Source organism: Pseudophryne corroboree, chromosome 1, assembly GCF_028390025.1.
Source record: "Pseudophryne corroboree isolate aPseCor3 chromosome 1, aPseCor3.hap2, whole genome shotgun sequence".
NCBI classification, from domain to species: Eukaryota; Metazoa; Chordata; class Amphibia; order Anura; family Myobatrachidae; genus Pseudophryne; species Pseudophryne corroboree.
In genome coordinates this window covers 844327128-844343711 of record NC_086444.1, presented here as the reverse complement: position 1 = coordinate 844343711, position 16584 = coordinate 844327128, and the positions used below count along the sequence as shown (strand labels likewise).

General features: G+C 44.0%; 1 protein-coding gene across 11 annotated transcripts in view; it reads left to right on the top strand.

The window, feature by feature from the left end:
* Positions 1 to 16584, top strand: part of CENPC (centromere protein C) — a 755709-nt gene that overhangs the window by 705837 nt on the left and 33288 nt on the right. For all 11 annotated transcript variants that reach the window (XM_063919916.1, XM_063919914.1, XM_063919915.1 and 8 more), the window contains one exon: positions 8649 to 8800. In XM_063919916.1, the coding sequence (XP_063775986.1) occupies positions 8649 to 8800 (152 nt within the window). The remainder of the gene's footprint in view (positions 1 to 8648; positions 8801 to 16584) is intronic.

Genomic DNA, 16584 nt, shown 5'->3' with positions numbered 1-16584 from the left:
CCAATAAGCAAACATTGGCTAGATGGCTTTGGATCACTATTTCAGAAGCATACTCTCAAGCCGATCTCCCTTTTTCAGATAATGTCTCTGCCTATTCTACTAGTTCTGTAGGTCCTTCACGGGCAGTCCACCGTGGTGCCTCAGCTGAGCAACTCTGTAAGGCAGCCACATGGTCAGCCATAAATACATTTATTAGACATTATGCCTTTGCTTCTCATGATGCTGCGTTTTGGTGTAGGATTATCCTGTCCAATTAGGAGCGTCCCCTGCCTTAATTGCTGCTTTGGGACATTCCAATGCAATCCTGTGGATACTACTGTAGACCCTGAAGGAGAAAATAGGAGTTATGGTAAACTTACCGTTGATAACTCTGTTTCTTCGAAGCCCACAGTATGCACAGGGAACCCACCCTGACGCACCTGATAGGAGAATCTATACTTACTAACGCCTTCCTTCTGGTATGGAAGTGTGTGTGTGTGTTCTTCTCGCCTGAATAGGTCTTCCTTCTCTCTCTGATCCTGCTCCTAGCTTTATAACAAACTGAATTCCCTTGGCCAGGAGGCGGGTTTTTGGGAGGCTGGACCTATGCATTCCGGGAGCTCCAAAAGCTTTAACCGTTTGGTGCCCGATCCTCTGACGCCACCTAGAACCCAATGTAATCCTGTTGATACTGTGGACTTCGGAGATACAGAGTTATCAACGGTTAGTCTACCACAACTCATGTTTTCTCGTGCCACAGTTTTTTCAGCTTTTTTTTTTAAACTGGACACCACGGGTATCAGGAGTGTCTATACCTGCCGTAATCCAAAATTGGGCTCAAGGTCAGAGAGTTGGGTTTTTTTGCAGCGAAAACCTTGCTCCTAATTGAATTTCCACCTTATTGTCCAGTCTTCCTGTGTGGTTTCAGATTAGTCCTTCTGCTCTCATGCCATTTTGTATGAACACTTGGAAGTCTGCTCCGCCATTGGACTATTTAGTGTCTCCAGTGCCTCAAACCTCCCAGGTTATTTATTTTTGAAAAGCATACATAAGATTCCTCCTATGTTATTTCGAATAACAGTATGGTCTCTAAACCCTGAGCAAAGAAAAAGTTTTAAAGCGGAGTGTTTGTATTTTTTAGTATCCTAAGAATCATAAAAATCCTGGTTGCAGACTATCCTTGACTTTATAATGCGGTACAGCCATTATTAGAAGTGCTTGACTTGGCTGAAGAAATTGATGATTTGTATAGTGTGGAGTCAGAAGAAGTTCGACAAGAACAAATGTATGTTTACCAGGAGCTTTTTGAGAGTTTAATTAAAAACCTCTATAATTCCATGGGGGAGGGGATATCCAGTTAGCCACACAATTATTATTATTATTATTTTTTTGGGGGGTCTTTCTTTATCACAATTTTATTTTCTTCGGGCTGTCCAATTAACCCCGTTTTTCTTGTAAAAACACATAGGATCAACGGACCTATGTGAAGGTACAGTCATAGAAAAAAAATCACTGTTAAGTAGTAATTTGCCGCATCTAATAGGATATTGCCCTATGGATTACAAGGATGAATCAGAGCAAGGAGAAGAGTAGTACCTGCTGTTTGATTATTGCAACAGAAAAAATGTTTCTGGTTCACAGAGCCAATTAAGGCATTATGTGGACAAGTGTTAAGGTTATCTGCCCAGAATTGAACACGTAAACCCAGTTAAAGATGAAGAATGTTTGGCCTGGTGTACAGAACCTGCAGTAGACATAGCTGTTGCAGAGATAATCTCTAGGACTACCATTCCATTGGAAGATAGAGCCTCCTTTAAAGATCCAGTGGAAAAATAATTTAAAAGTTGCTTTAAGAGATTACAGAAGTGTCCTCCTACATCATTGCCTCTGTTGGCGCCTCAGGTTCAGTGCGACTCTGCTAGTGGAGACGTTTTCTTTGCGCCATTGTACCTGGAAGTTTGTTTAATTCTCAGTACAATGCGATTAGGACGCACCAGGAGACTGTGCTGATTAATTTCATATTCAATACTTTTATATCTGTGTGTGAATGAGTCTGTATACAGAGTAATAGGTGTTGGATTTTAGAAATGCTGACTTTGCAAAAATGGGGAGATGTTTAAGTGATTCATTGGCGGACTGGAGGAACTGATAAAGCTAATTATTTACCTTTTAACATAAGCTATTTACTAATACCGTGTAGCCGTAATGGCCGCTAAACCACGTGCTACGCACTTCGTACGCTATTTGCGTACAAAGACCTCACACGTGGTACGCAAGTTACGTACACACGCTGCGCTGGGTGTACGGAATACACACAGCGAGCGTACACACAGACAGTAACCTTTATAAACTTTAAACACAGAATATGCTTACACTGTAAACCTTAATACCGTGGTACTATAATGGTGTAACACTGAACCTTTGTGAGTATGCAAGCTGTTTGAGCAATTGAGATGCTCTGAAACCCTTAGCACTTATATGGTGAATCACACAAACACTTGTTAAGGTTCCAACACCTTACCAGATGATTTTTAGTAAGTAAAAGGGAAAAGAATACAGATTACAGTTTATACACTACAAACCTAACATTAATAACTAAAAGGAATAACTAAATAGAAATATACACAATAGCGAACGATCGTAACACAGATACATATAATAAACACAAAGAGAATAAAATGGCAAACACTTAAAGGATAACAAGATGAGAACGAATTGCATACACACAGAGTAATGAAATGGCCACAGAGAAAACTTACACACGTGGGAATGAATCGCATGCGCTATCTGGAAACCAGCTCTCAGTCATCACGGGAAAACCTTGTGGAGAGAAGTGAGAGCTGGTCTGGCTATGGGGGTCTTTATATACACAGCATACTGTACACTACAAAGGGCCATACAATCTCATTGTTCATTGGACACAGGAATGTCCCTCTGCATTATAACCAAAGGTCATAGGTGGATTCGAACAGGTGGGCTGTGACTATTTCAAACTGCTCAGGTGGGAGGAATCCTCAGGATTCCCGCCGCATGGATAATGAACTGCAAATACTGTAAATGTCCATAAACTTCTTTTAAACATAACTATACGCAGGAGCGACTAATCTCTTCCTAACCAACACCGGATTGTTTCTAATAAAATACTCTTCAGTTAGGTACTAGACAGCACTGTTCAACCTTTGTCAGACCCTTTGTATCATGCAAAGAGGAATCCCTATGTCCACGAACCATTTACACTAAACATACTTGCAGACATTATTAAGGGGATTAATATCTACAAAACACACTATAAAGGTTAACTATGCTATAAACGAGTCGCCCGCTACAAGCCCATAAACTCTACCGTAAATACGCATATACCGCACGTAATCGCCAGAGCAAGCGTACGCAATTTGCGGACATGTGCACGTACAGCAGACTAAATGCACGAGCAGTGGGCATGTGCTTAGGGTTAGTATATGGCAATGTGAAGCACGATATTTTTCGACTTTGACAGAACTTGGAAGGAGTGCAGGAGAGATGGGAAAAACTGAAAAGTGCAATACTAAGGGCAACAGACCTTTGTATCAAAAGGGTTAGGAAAAGCACCTGGAAAAGGAAGCCAATGTGGTTCACAAAAGAAGTATCAACTAGTGTGAGAGCAAAAACGATGGCTTTTAGGAAATAAAAACAGACTCAAAATAATAATGACAAAGAGGTGTATCTTGACAGACGGAAGGATGCTAAGAAAGTGATCAGACATGCAAAGGCAGAAGCTGAGGAGACAATGGTCCAGTCGGTAGATGAAGGGGGCAAAACTTTTTTTAAGTATATAAATGAAAGGAGAAAATCAAATGGAGGAATAATAAGACTTAAGACAGAGAGTGAGAATTTGGTGGAGGGAGACAAGGCAATAGTAGATCACCTAAATAATTATTTTTGCTCAGTATTTACTATAGAAGAAGGGAAGGGGCCCCAGTTATGTTGCAAGGACATTCATAAAAATAAGGTAGATGAAAGTACATTTACAGAAGAGAAGGTCCTAACTGAACTTTCAAACTAAAAGTGGATAAATCAATGGGACAAGATGGGATACACCCAAGGATACTAAAAGAGCTAAAAGATGTGCTGGTGGCACCATTAACAGAATTATTTAACCAGTCACTAAATACAGGTGCCATTCCAGAGGACTGGAAAAGAGCAAATGTAGTTCCATTGTACAAAAGTGGAAGCAAGGAAGAAGCAAGTAACTACAGACCAGTAAGCCTTACATCAGTAGTAGGGAAAGTAATGGAAAAACTACTAAAAGAAAGAGTTGTGGAATATCCTAAATCAAACAACTTACAGGATCCAAAACAGCATGGATGTACTGGTGGGAGATCATGCCAAACAAATCTTATTGACTTTTTTGACTCTGTGATGAAAATAATAAATCAAGGGGGAGCTGTAGATGTAGCATATCTAGACTTTAGTAAGGCATTTGACACTGTCCCACATCGCAGACTGCTAAATAAACTTGAAAGTGCGGGGGTGGATTATAGAATAGTTAAATGGATAAGAACCTGGTTGCAGGATAGGAAACAGACAGTTGTAGTAAATTGAGTGCAATCTATGGAGGGAAATGTTACCAGTGGAGTGCCCCAGGGATCTGTACTCGGACCAGTTCTCTTTAATATCTTTGTTGGTGACATTGCAAATGGTATTGAAGGGAAAGTATGCCTTTTTGCAGATGATACAAAGATATGCAACAGGGTAGACACACCAGGAAGGGTAAAACAAATGATTGATGACCTAGCTAGGCTTGAAAAATGGTCAAGAACATGGCAACTACAGTTTAATGCTAAAAAATGCAAAATCATGCACTTGGGTCTCAAAAACCCAAAGGCTAAATATAGTATCAAGGGTACTATAATGGAAACTACTGAGGAGGAAAGGGATTTAGGAGTCACTATTTCAAGTGACTTAAAGGCAGGAAAGCAATGCAACAAAGCAATGAGAAAGGCAAGTCAGATGCTTGGTTGGAATCAGTAGCAGGAAAAGAGAAGTAATAATGACACTGTATAGGTCATTGGTGCGGCCTCATCTGGAATACTGTGTCCAGTTCTGGAGACCATATCTCCAGAAGGATATAAATACATTAGAGAGTGTACAAAGAAGGCAACTAAAATGGTGCATGGCCTAAATCACAAAACTTACCCGGAAAGGCTAAAAGATCTTAAACCAAAGGTTTTAACAAAGTTCAGGAGGGAAACATTTTTCAAAGGAAGAGAAGTATTAGAACTCGAGGACATACACTGAAACTGGAGGGAGGCAGGTTCAGGGGAAATTTTAAGGAAAAATTATTTCACAGAAAGGGTAGTGAATAAGTGGAATAGCCTCCCATCAGAGGTGGTAGAGGCTAAGACTGTAGAGCAACTTAAACATGCTTGGGATAGGCATATGAATATCCTTACAAATAATTAAGGTTCAAAAAGGGTCGCGATTACATAAAGGATAAAAAAAATGGGCAGACTAGATGGGCCAAGTGGTTCTTATCTGCCGTCAAATTCTATGTTTCTATGTTACTACAGAAATTGCTGGGGGGAAAAGCTGCAGCAGTTTGTAATACAGATTCAGACGCACACAGATATTCATTGCGTTCAGTTAACGTCCACCTCTGAATCAGGTCTGTGAGGATGCAGGGTAATTTTGTTATATTTTCAGCTTTGCCAACAATAATAGTACTTGTTGATATAAAACTAACACTAATCTCCTTTTTTAAGTTGACAAATACATTTAATGTATATAACAGGCAATTTTTGGCTTTGTACGCATGCGCTGCAGCCGCAAAGCGAGTGTGTGGACTTTCAGATTGCAATCTTGGTAGTTAAAATTTTTCCAACGAAAGCATACATCTGTAAGCTCCCACAAAAGCATCTCTCTGCAAGTTAATAAAAATGTAAATTGCCCATTTAATTTGTCCTAACCCAGTTTCGTCATTAACCTGTTTTTCAGTTATATTTGAACTCAGATCAGTGTGTAACTTTGTTCATGGTCAAGAATACTTTTTTCCATAGTCTTTTGCACAGTATAGGCACCCTAGTCACTCTCTTGTTTGTGGGTGGTTTGAAACCAGTCGCTGTTTATTCTTGATAAGCAGTGTTCAGAGACATACCTGTATTCTGTAGGTGAAATAGACTGTATCTGAAGATTGACCAGACTCTTCATTGTCCTTTTTGGAAATCGCTGGCTCTGATGTTTTTGTACTTTCATTGTTCTTCTGACTTCTTACTCGTGCTGGCTTGACTTAACGCACTTTTTTATTTTTAAAGACTCCCATCCCTTACGCTAACCTTCCAGGGGTGGCAGCTCTTAGAAATGAGCTATTAGAAAGTGGACGCCTTTCGAAACAACAGCATCTCATCCAGCGGAAGACCACGTAAGATCACACCGACGACTGCTATGGTGCATAAAAGTCACCAACGTTCTGTTGATTCAATAGCTGATGAGTTCCACTGGCATTAATGTAGGTACAAAAACTGTGCTGCTGGAGCTTAGTGGAATGGGTTTCCATGTCCGAGCAGCTGCATGCAAGCCACACATCACCAATGCCAAGCGTCAGATGGAGTGTGGTAAAACACGCTGACACTGGACTGTGGAGCTGTGTAGTGATGAATTACACTTCTGTTTGTCAGTCATATATGCGAGTCTGAGTCTGGGTTTGGCGGATGGTGGGAGAATGGTACCTGCCTAACTGCATTGTGCTAACTGAAGTTTGGCGGAGGAGGGATAATGGTATGGGGCTGTTTTTCAGAGTTTGGGCTAGGCCTTTTATCTCTAGTGAAGGATATTCTTGATGCATACCAAGACATTTTGGACAACGCTTTGCTTGCAACTTTGTGGCAGTAGTTTGGGGAAGGCCCTTTTCTATTTCAACATTACTGTACCCCAGTGATCAAAGCAAGGACTATAAAGACATGGTTTGATGAGTTCACTGTGGATGAACTTGACTGGCCCACACAGAGCCCTGATCTCAACCCATTGAGCACCTTTGAGATGAACTGAAATGGAGATTGCGAGCCAGGCCTACTTGTCAAATATCAGTGCCTGACCTCATAAATGCTCTAGAGAATGGATGGGCACAAATTCCCACAGAAACACTCCAAAATCTTGTGGAGAGACTTCCAAGAGTGGACACTGTAATAGCTGCAAATGGGGCTCCAAGTCCATATTAAAGTATATGTATTTTGCCCTCCAGTCCCAATTTGCTGTCCCCACCCCCACGAATCCTCCCATTTCCCATCAAGACCTTTGTAACTACATTGGGTCGAGTTAAGATGGTCTCCCTTGCATATGGGTACCTTCTTACCAAACTCCATACGGACCCTTTGACACGTCTCCGTGGAAAGTGGGAGGAGGATATGGGTCTAATAACTGAGGAGGACTGGGCCCTTGCTCTGGAATATCCTGCTACAGTCACCAAATCTCTCAGGTACCAACAAATTCAATTCTTCTTTCTACATAGAACATATATGACTCCAGTTAGACTGGCCGCTTTTGGAACTGACAGGTCGGGTCTCTGCCCTAAGTGCGGGGTGGCTGTGGGAACATTTTGGCATCTAGTGTGGGACTGCCCGACGCTGCGGGTGTTCTGGTCGGGGGTCGGGTCGATTCTGGAGAGTACAGGAGTGACTGGTGGCTTGCTTACCCCACAGTTTTGTTTTTTGGGGATGGGATGCTCTGCCTCTGTGTCGGATCCTACGGGTCTATATGCTCGCAATGTATGTGCCTTGGCTAAGGTATGCATTGCAAGGCTCTGGATGGCCCCTGGTGGCCTTTTAATCTCTGCTTTCAAGATTCTAGTTAATGATACAATTTTTAAGGAACGTTATATATATATATGAAACAAAACGCATCCGCCAAATTTGATAGAGTCTGGTCTCCATGGCTGGAATCTCCCCACTCCCGCCTAGTCCCTCAGTCATAGTGGTCATTGGAATGCTATCGTGTCCCTGAATTAATGTTTAATGATGTATGCTAAGTTTTTGTCTGATGAGCTCTGCGTGCTCGGCCAATTCTATGGACGGCTGAAGGGGTCCGGAGTTGGGTGATTCCTTCTCACTATGCTTCTTTCTATGTTTTTTTTTTTTTCTTCTTGTACTTTTTTCTTGGGTTAGTTTACGGGTTAAAAACAAAAAGGTTAATGAGGATTTTTACATTGGTTGCGGATCTTGCAAGTCCATGCATTATAAACAACTGTATATATTTGCTCATTTCATCAATGACACAGCCTATTACTCCAATTGATGTAAATTCTGTCCCATAAAGGGAACCCTGATTTGTTTGTTATGTGTGATATGTTGTTGATGTGCAATTTGTGTAACTATATCTCTATTCTTTTGAATAAAAATGACTCTATTAAAAAAAAAAAGTATATGTATTTGAATACAATGTCATAATAGTCCCTGTTGGTATAATGGTTAGGCGTCCAAATACTTTTGTCTATATAGTGTATATGCCACTGCTTTAGTATACATTATGCACTTTGCCTACTGCAGTACCTCACATGTGTGTTCTATCTGTCTAATTATTTACATGTTTCTCATCTCAAATCAACTGACTTATGCAAACTTTGATTAACTCTTTGTCACATGATTAATAACTTTAGGTTTCTTACATTTCTTATGGTATTTTTTGTTTTTTCATTATAGACTGTATCCATCCTACTGAAAGAAGTAAATTTATCGGTAATGAACACTTTAAAATTTGGACCTCCTATGAGCATAATATGTTTACCACCGGGAAGCTGAAACTTGCTCCACTGAAGAAAAAAATGAATACGGCTTCCATGTTTGACATAATTGTAAGTACATAAGTTAAGTATAGATTCTGTTTATGGAGATTAGAGATAATAATTAGTAGGGTATAAATTCGCAGTGGTGCTTACTGTGTGGCTGCAGCTTCAGGTTTAATGGCCAAAGCTATTCAATTAGCAGCCTGTTTTGACGCACAGCCTATTGATTCCTGTTTAAGTGTCAGAGCTATGGGCAGCCGTGGTAAACCCTGATAGCCCTACTTAACACGGATTTCTGTTCACACCTCAGGAGGGTGCAAACAGAAATCCACCTCAAATGCAGCATACGGACTGTAATAGAATTGTCTCAGGCAGTTACTGGAGCTATACATCCATTGCGGGTAATTGAATTCGGCCTTAGTTTGATATTTCTCTGACGTCCTAAGTGGATGCTGGGACTCCGTAAGGACCATGGGGAATAGCGGCTCCGCAGGAGACTGGGCACAACTAAAGAAAGCTTTAGGACTACCTGGTGTGCACTGGCTCCTCCCACTATGACCCTCCTCCAGACCTCAGTTAGAATCTTGTGCCCGGCTGAGCTGGATGCACACTAGGGGCTCTCCTGAGCTCCTAGAAAGAAAGTATATTTAGGTTTTTTATTTTACAGTGAGATCTGCTGGCAACAGACTCACTGCAGTGAGGGACTAAGGGGAGAAGAAGCGAACCTACCTAACAGGTGGTAGTTTGGGCTTCTTAGGCTACTGGACACCATTAGCTCCAGAGGGATCGACCGCAGGACCCGACCTTGGTGTTCGTTCCCGGAGCCGCGCCGCCGTCCCCCTTAAAGAGCCAGAAGCAACGAAGAGGTCCGGAAAATCGGCGGCAGAAGACTTCGGTCTTCACCAAGGTAGCGCACAGCACTGCAGCTGTGCGCCATTGCTCCTCATGTACACCTCACACTCCGGTCACTGATGGGTGCAGGGCGCTGGGGGGGGGCGCCCTGGGGGCAATATATGACACCTTGGCTGGCAAATCTACATCATATATAGTCCTAGAGGCTATAAAGATGTAAAATTACCCCTGCCAGTATTCCAGAAAAAGCGGGAGAAAGTCCGCCGAAAAAGGGGCGGGGCCATCTCCCTCAGCACACTGGCGCCATTTTTCCCTCACAGCTCCGCTGGAAGGAAGCTCCCTGGCTCTCCCCTGCAGTCTGAACACTACAGAAGGGTAAAAAAGAGAGGGGGGGCACTAAATTTAGGCACAGTATAGATATATATATATGATATATAAAAAAGCAGCTATAAGGGAAAACACTCATTTATAGTGGGATCCCTGTGTTATATAGCGCTCTGGTGTGTGCTGGCACTCTCTCTCTCTGTCTCCCCAAAGGGCTTTGTGGGGTCCTGTCCTCTGTCAGAGCATTCCCTGTGTGTTTGCGGTGTGTCGGTACGGCTGTGTCGACATGTTTGATGAGGAGGCTTATGTGGAGGCGGAGCAAATGCCTGTAAACGTGATGTCACCCCCTGCGGGGTCGACACCTGAGTGGATGGACTTGTGGAAGGAATTACGTGAAAGTGTCTACTCCTTACATAAAAAATTTGACGACATGCCAAATGCGGGACAGCCGGCTTCTCAGCTCGTGCCTGCCCAGACGTCTCAAAGGCCATCAGGGGCTCTAAAACGCCCGCTACCTCAGATGGCAGACACAGATGTCGACACGGATACTGATACCAGTGTCGAAGACGAAGAGACTAATGTAATGTCCAATAGGGCCACTTGTTATATGATTGAGGAAATGAAAAATGTTTTACACATTTCTGATGTGACCCCAGGTACCACAAAAAAAGGGTATTATGTTTGGTGAGAAAAAACTACCATTAGTTTCTCTAACGTCCTAGTGGATGCTGGGGACTCCGTCAGGACCATGGGGATTAGCGGCTCCGCAGGAGACAGGGCACAAAAATAAAGCTTTAGGATCAGGTGGTGTGCACTGGCTCCTCCCCCTATGACCCTCCTCCAAGCCTCAGTTAGGATACTGTGCCCGGACGAGCGTACACAATAAGGAAGGATTTTGAATCCCGGGTAAGACTCATACCAGCCACACCAATCACACCGTACAACTTGTGATCTGAACCCAGTTAACAGTATGACAACGTAGGAGCCTCTGAACAGACGGCTCACAACAAGAACAACCCGATTTTTTTGTAACAATAACTATGTACAAGTATTGCAGACAATCCGCACTTGGGATGGGCGCCCAGCATCCACTACGGACTACGAGAAATAGATTTATCGGTAAGTAAAATCTTATTTTCTCTAACGTCCTAGTGGATGCTGGGGACTCCGTCAGGACCACGGGGATTATACCAAAGCTCCCAAACGGGCGGGAGAGTGCGGATGACTCTGCAGCACCGAATGAGAGAACTCCAGGTCCTCTTTAGCCAGGGTATCAAATTTGTAGAATTTTACAAACGTGTTCTCCCCCGACCACGACCAAGAATTAAATGAAGTGTGTGAAGTAGCGTGGGCTTCCCCCGATAAAAAATTGGTAATTTCTAAAAAGTTACTAATGGCGTACCCTTTCCCGCCAGAGGATAGGTCACGTTGGGAAACACCCCCTAGGGTGGATAAAGCGCTTAAACGCTTATCAAAAAAGGTGGCACTACCGTCTCCGGATACGGCCGCCCTAAAGGAACCTGCTGATAGAAAGCAGGAGGCTCTCCTGAAGGCTATATATACGCACACTGGTATTATACTGAGACCAGCTATTGCTTCAGTATGGATGTGCAGTGCTGCAGCTGCGTGGTCGGATTCCCTGTCAGAAAACATTGACACCCTAGACAGGGACACTATATTGCTAAACATAGAGCATATTAAAGACGCTGTCTTATACATGAGAGATGCACAGAGGGATATTTGCCGGCTGGCATCTAAAATAAGTGCACTGTCCATTTCTGCCAGGAGAGGGTTATGGACTCGGCAGTGAACAGGTGATGCAGATTCTAAAAGGCACATGGAAGTTTTGCCTTATAAGGGTGAGGAGTTGTTCGGGGATTGTCTTTCGGACCTAGTTTCCACGGCAACAGCTGGGAAGTCAGCATTTTTACCACATGTCCCCTCACAACCAAAGAAAGCACCGTATTATCAGGTACAGTCCTTTCGTCCCCAAAAGAACAAGCGGGGTAGAGGCGCGTCCTTTCTGCCCAGAGGCAGAGGTAGGGGGGAAAAGCTGCAGCATACAGCCAGTTCCCAGGAACAAAAGTCCTCCCCCGCTTCTTCTGCTAAGTCCGCCGCATGACGCTGGGGCTCAACAGGCGGAGCCAGGTACGGTGGGGCCCGTCTCAAAATCTTCAGCAATCAGTGGGCTCGCTCACAAGTAGATCCCTGGATCCTTCAAGTGGTATCTCAGGGGTACAGGCTGGAATTCAAGACATTTCCCCCCGCCGTTTCCTCAAATCTGCCTTGCCAACGACTCCCTCAGACAGGGAGGCTGTGTTAGAGGCAATTCACAAGCTGTATTCCCAGCAGGTGATAGTCAAGGTGCCCCTACTTCAACAAGGACGGGGTTACTATTCCACAATGTTTGTGGTACAGAAACCGGACGGTTCGGTGAGACCCATTTTAAATTTAAAATCCTTGAACACATATATAAAAAAATTCAAGTTCAAGATGGAGTCGCTCAGGGCGGTTATTGCAAGCCTGGAAGAGGGGGATTACATGGTATCTCTGGACATCAGGGATGCTTACCTGCATGTCCCCATTTACCATCCTCACCAGGAGTACCTCAGATTTGTGGTACAGGATTGTCATTACCAATTCCAGACGTTGCCGTTCGGCCTGTCCACGGCACCGAGGGTATTTACCAAGGTAATGGCCGAAATGATGATACTCCTTCGAAAAAAAGGAGTTTTAATTATCCCATACTTGGACGATCTCCTGATAAAGGCGAGGTCCAGAGAGCAGTTGTTGGTCGGAGTAGCACTATCTCAGGAGGTGCTACACCAGCACGGTTGGATTATGAATATTCCAAAGTCACAGCTGGTTCCTGCGACACGTCTACTGTTCCTGGGGATGAGTCTGGACACAGTCCAGAAAAAAGTGTTTCTCCCAGAGGAGAAAGCCAAGGAGCTGTCATCTCTAGTCAGAGGCCTCCTGAAACCAAAACAGGTGTCGGTGCATCACTGCACGCGAGTCCTGATAAAGATGGTAGCTTCCTACGAAGCAATTCCATTCGGCAGGTTCCATGCCAGAACCTTTCAGTGGGACCTGTTGGACCAATGGTCCGGATCGCATCTTCACATGCATCGGTTGATAACCCTGTCTCCAAGGACCAGGGTGTCTCTGCTGTGGTGGCTGCAGAGTGCTCATCTCAAAGAGGGCCGCAGATTCGGCATACAGGACTGGGTCCTGGTGACCACGGATGCCAGCCTTCGAGGCTGGGGGGCAGTCACACTGGGAAGAAACTTCCAAGGACTTTGGTCAAGTCAGGAGACTTCCCTACACATAAATGTTCTGGAACTGAGGGCCATTTACAATGCCCTAAGTCAGGCAAAGCCCCTGCTTCAAAACCAGCCGATTCTGATCCAGTCAGACAACTTCACGGCAGTCGCCCATGTAAACCGACAGGGCGGCACAAGAAGCAGGACGGCGATGGCAGAAGCCACAAGGATTCTCCGATGGGCGGAAAATCACGTGTTAGCACTGTCAGCAGTGTTCATTCTGGGAGTGGACAACTGGGAAGCAGACTTCCTCAGCAGGCACGACCTCCACCCGGGAGAGTGGGGACTTCATCCAGAAGTCTTCCAACTGATTGTAAACCGTTGGGAAAGGCCACAGGTGGACATGATGGCGTCCCGCCTAAACAAAAAGCTAGAAAAATATTGCGCCAGGTCAAGAGACCCTCAGGCGATAGCTGTGGACGCTCTAGTGACACCGTGGGTGTACCGGTCGGTTTATGTGTTCCCCCCTCTTCCTCTCATACCCAAGGTACTGAGGATAATAAGGAAAAGAGGAGTAAGAACTATACTCATTGTTCCGGATTGGTCAAGAAGGTCTTGGTACCCGGAACTTCAAGAATTAATCTCAGAGGACCCATGGCCTCTGCCGCTCAGACAGGACCTGCTGCTGCAGGGGCCCTGTCTGTTCCAAGACTTACCGCGGCTGCGTTTGACGGCATGGCGGTTGAACACCGGATCCTAAAAGAAAAGGGTATTCCGGAGGAAGTCATTCCTACGCTCATTAAAGCTAGAAAAGATGTAACCGTACAACATTATCACCGCATATGGCGAAAATATGTTGCGTGGTGTGAGGCCAGGAAGGCCCCAACGGAGGAATTTCAGCTTGGTCGATTTCTGCACTTCCTACAGTCAGGGGTGACTATGGGCCTAAAACTGGGTTCCATTAAGGTCCAGATTTCGGCTCTGTCGATTTTCTTCCAAAAAGAACTGGCTTCACTGCCTGAAGTTCAGACTTTTGTCAAGGGAGTGCTCCATATTCAGCCTCCTTTTGTGCCTCCAGTGGCACCGTGGGACCTCAACGTGGTGTTGGGTTTCCTAAAGTCACATTGGTTTGAGCCACTTAAAACCGCGGATTTAAAATATCTCACGTGGAAAGTGGTCATGCTTTTGGCCTTGGCTTCGGCTAGGCGTGTGTCGGAATTGGCGGCTTTATCATGTAAAAGCCCCTATTTGATTTTCCATATGGATAGGGCAGAATTGAGGACTCGTCCCCAGTTTCTTCCTAAGGTGGTATCAGCTTTTCACTTGAACCAACCTATCGTGGTGCCTGCGGCTACTAGGGACTTGGAGGACTCCAAGTTACTGGACGTAGTCAGGGCCTTGAAAATGTATGTTTCCAGAACGGCTGGAGTCAGGAAAACTGACTCGCTATTTATCCTGTATGCACCCAACAAGCTGGGGGCTCCTGCTTCAAAGCAGACTATTGCTCGCTGGATTTGTAGCACAATTCAGCTTGCGCATTCTGCGGCTGGCCTGCCGCAGCCTAAATCGGTAAAAGCCCATTCCACGAGGAAGGTGGGCTCTTCTTGGGCGGCTGCCCGTGGGGTCTCGGCTTTACAACTTTGCCGAGCTGCTACTTGGTCAGGGGCAAACACGTTTGCAAAACTCTACAAATTTGATACCCTGGCTGAGGAGGACCTTGAGTTCTCTCATTCGGTGCTGCAGAGTCATCCGCACGCTCCCGCCCGTTTGGGAGCTTTGGTATAATCCCCATGGTCCTTACGGAGTCCCCAGCATCCACTAGGACGTCAGAGAAAATAAGATTTTACTCACCGGTAAATCTATTTCTCGTAGTCCGTAGTGGATGCTGGGCGCCCGTCCCAAGTGCGGACTGTCTGCAATACTTGTATATTGTTATTGTTACCTAAAAGGGTTATTGTTGAGCCATCTGTTGAGAGGCTCTGTTATGTTCATACTGTTAACTGGGTATAATATTACGAGTTATACGGTGTGATTGGTGTGGCTGGTATGAGTCTTACCCGGGATTCAAAATCCTTCCTTATTGTGTCAGCTCTTCCGGGCACAGTATCCTAACTGAGGTCTGGAGGAGGGTCATAGTGGGAGGAGCCAGTGCACACCAGGTAGTCCTAAATCTTTCTTAGTTGTGCACAGTCTCCTGCGGAGCCGCTATTCCCCATGGTCCTTACGGAGTCCCCAGCATCCACTACAGACTACGAGAAATAGATTTACCGGTGAGTAAAATCTTATTTTCTCTGATCTCTATCAACCTCTCGTCCTTCCTCTACCCCTCTATCATTCTGTTTCCTTTTTTCTCTGTATGACCTCACTCTGTCATTTTCATAATCTGACAGATCCCTCCTGAATTTTTTCTGTTTTGTTTCCATAATATTCCTTTCATATTTAATGACTCTATCGTTAATAACCTTATCCTTTTCCCTCACTCTTTCATCATTATTAGATTTATCCATAGTTTTCTTAATATCCTCTATCTCCTTCTCTATTGTATGAACCCTTGAGGTCCTGTATCTGATGATTAGATTAATTAATGCAAATTAGCAATTATCTAATAATTGATCCCATTCTTTTTGATATTCTACATCATTTTGGAATATTGAAGGTTTAAATAAATGAAGACCCCTATGGATCATTTTTTTTGTCTAAATATTGTTGGAGGTTGATGCTGTCCATCCAATTCCTTGCTTCTGCTTTAAGCAGATCCTCCAATTTATATAGTTTTTTAAAAATATCTCCATCAGATACAGGATTATCTAATATTGGTTCATCCAAATAGGACCAAAAGGTCTGTCTTCTGTTGTTACGTTCATTTATGAATAAAACAGACTATATTAAGGAAGCCAACAGGCAACTTGGCGATCTGAAATTCTATCGAAAATTGGATAAAAACCCTACTGAAATATTCCTTAAAGAGATCAAAGTCATGTTAAATACAGCATTGTCCACTGGGGTCATATCCAGGGAAGAGTATGGTTTTCTGCTACCTAATTTTCCCACTTCTCCCACTTTTTACTTTCTCCCCAAGATTCACAAATCCCTCACCGCACCACCTGGGAGACCTGTTATTTCTGGTATCTGTTCTATCACGTCGAATCTTTCATATTACGTTGATTCATTTCTTCAATCACGTGTCTCTACGCTGAGGTCTCATCTTATGAATACAACTGATTTTCTTAACAAAATTAATAATATACAGTGGAAAGATACTTATCAATTTTTAACGTTGGATGTACAAGCGTTATACACGCATATTCCACATTCTGTAGGGATTGATGTGATTTCAAGGAAACTGGCCTCTGATGGAGACCTCAGCGCGGAACACCAGGCGTTTATACTTCAATCTATTTCGTTCATTTTATC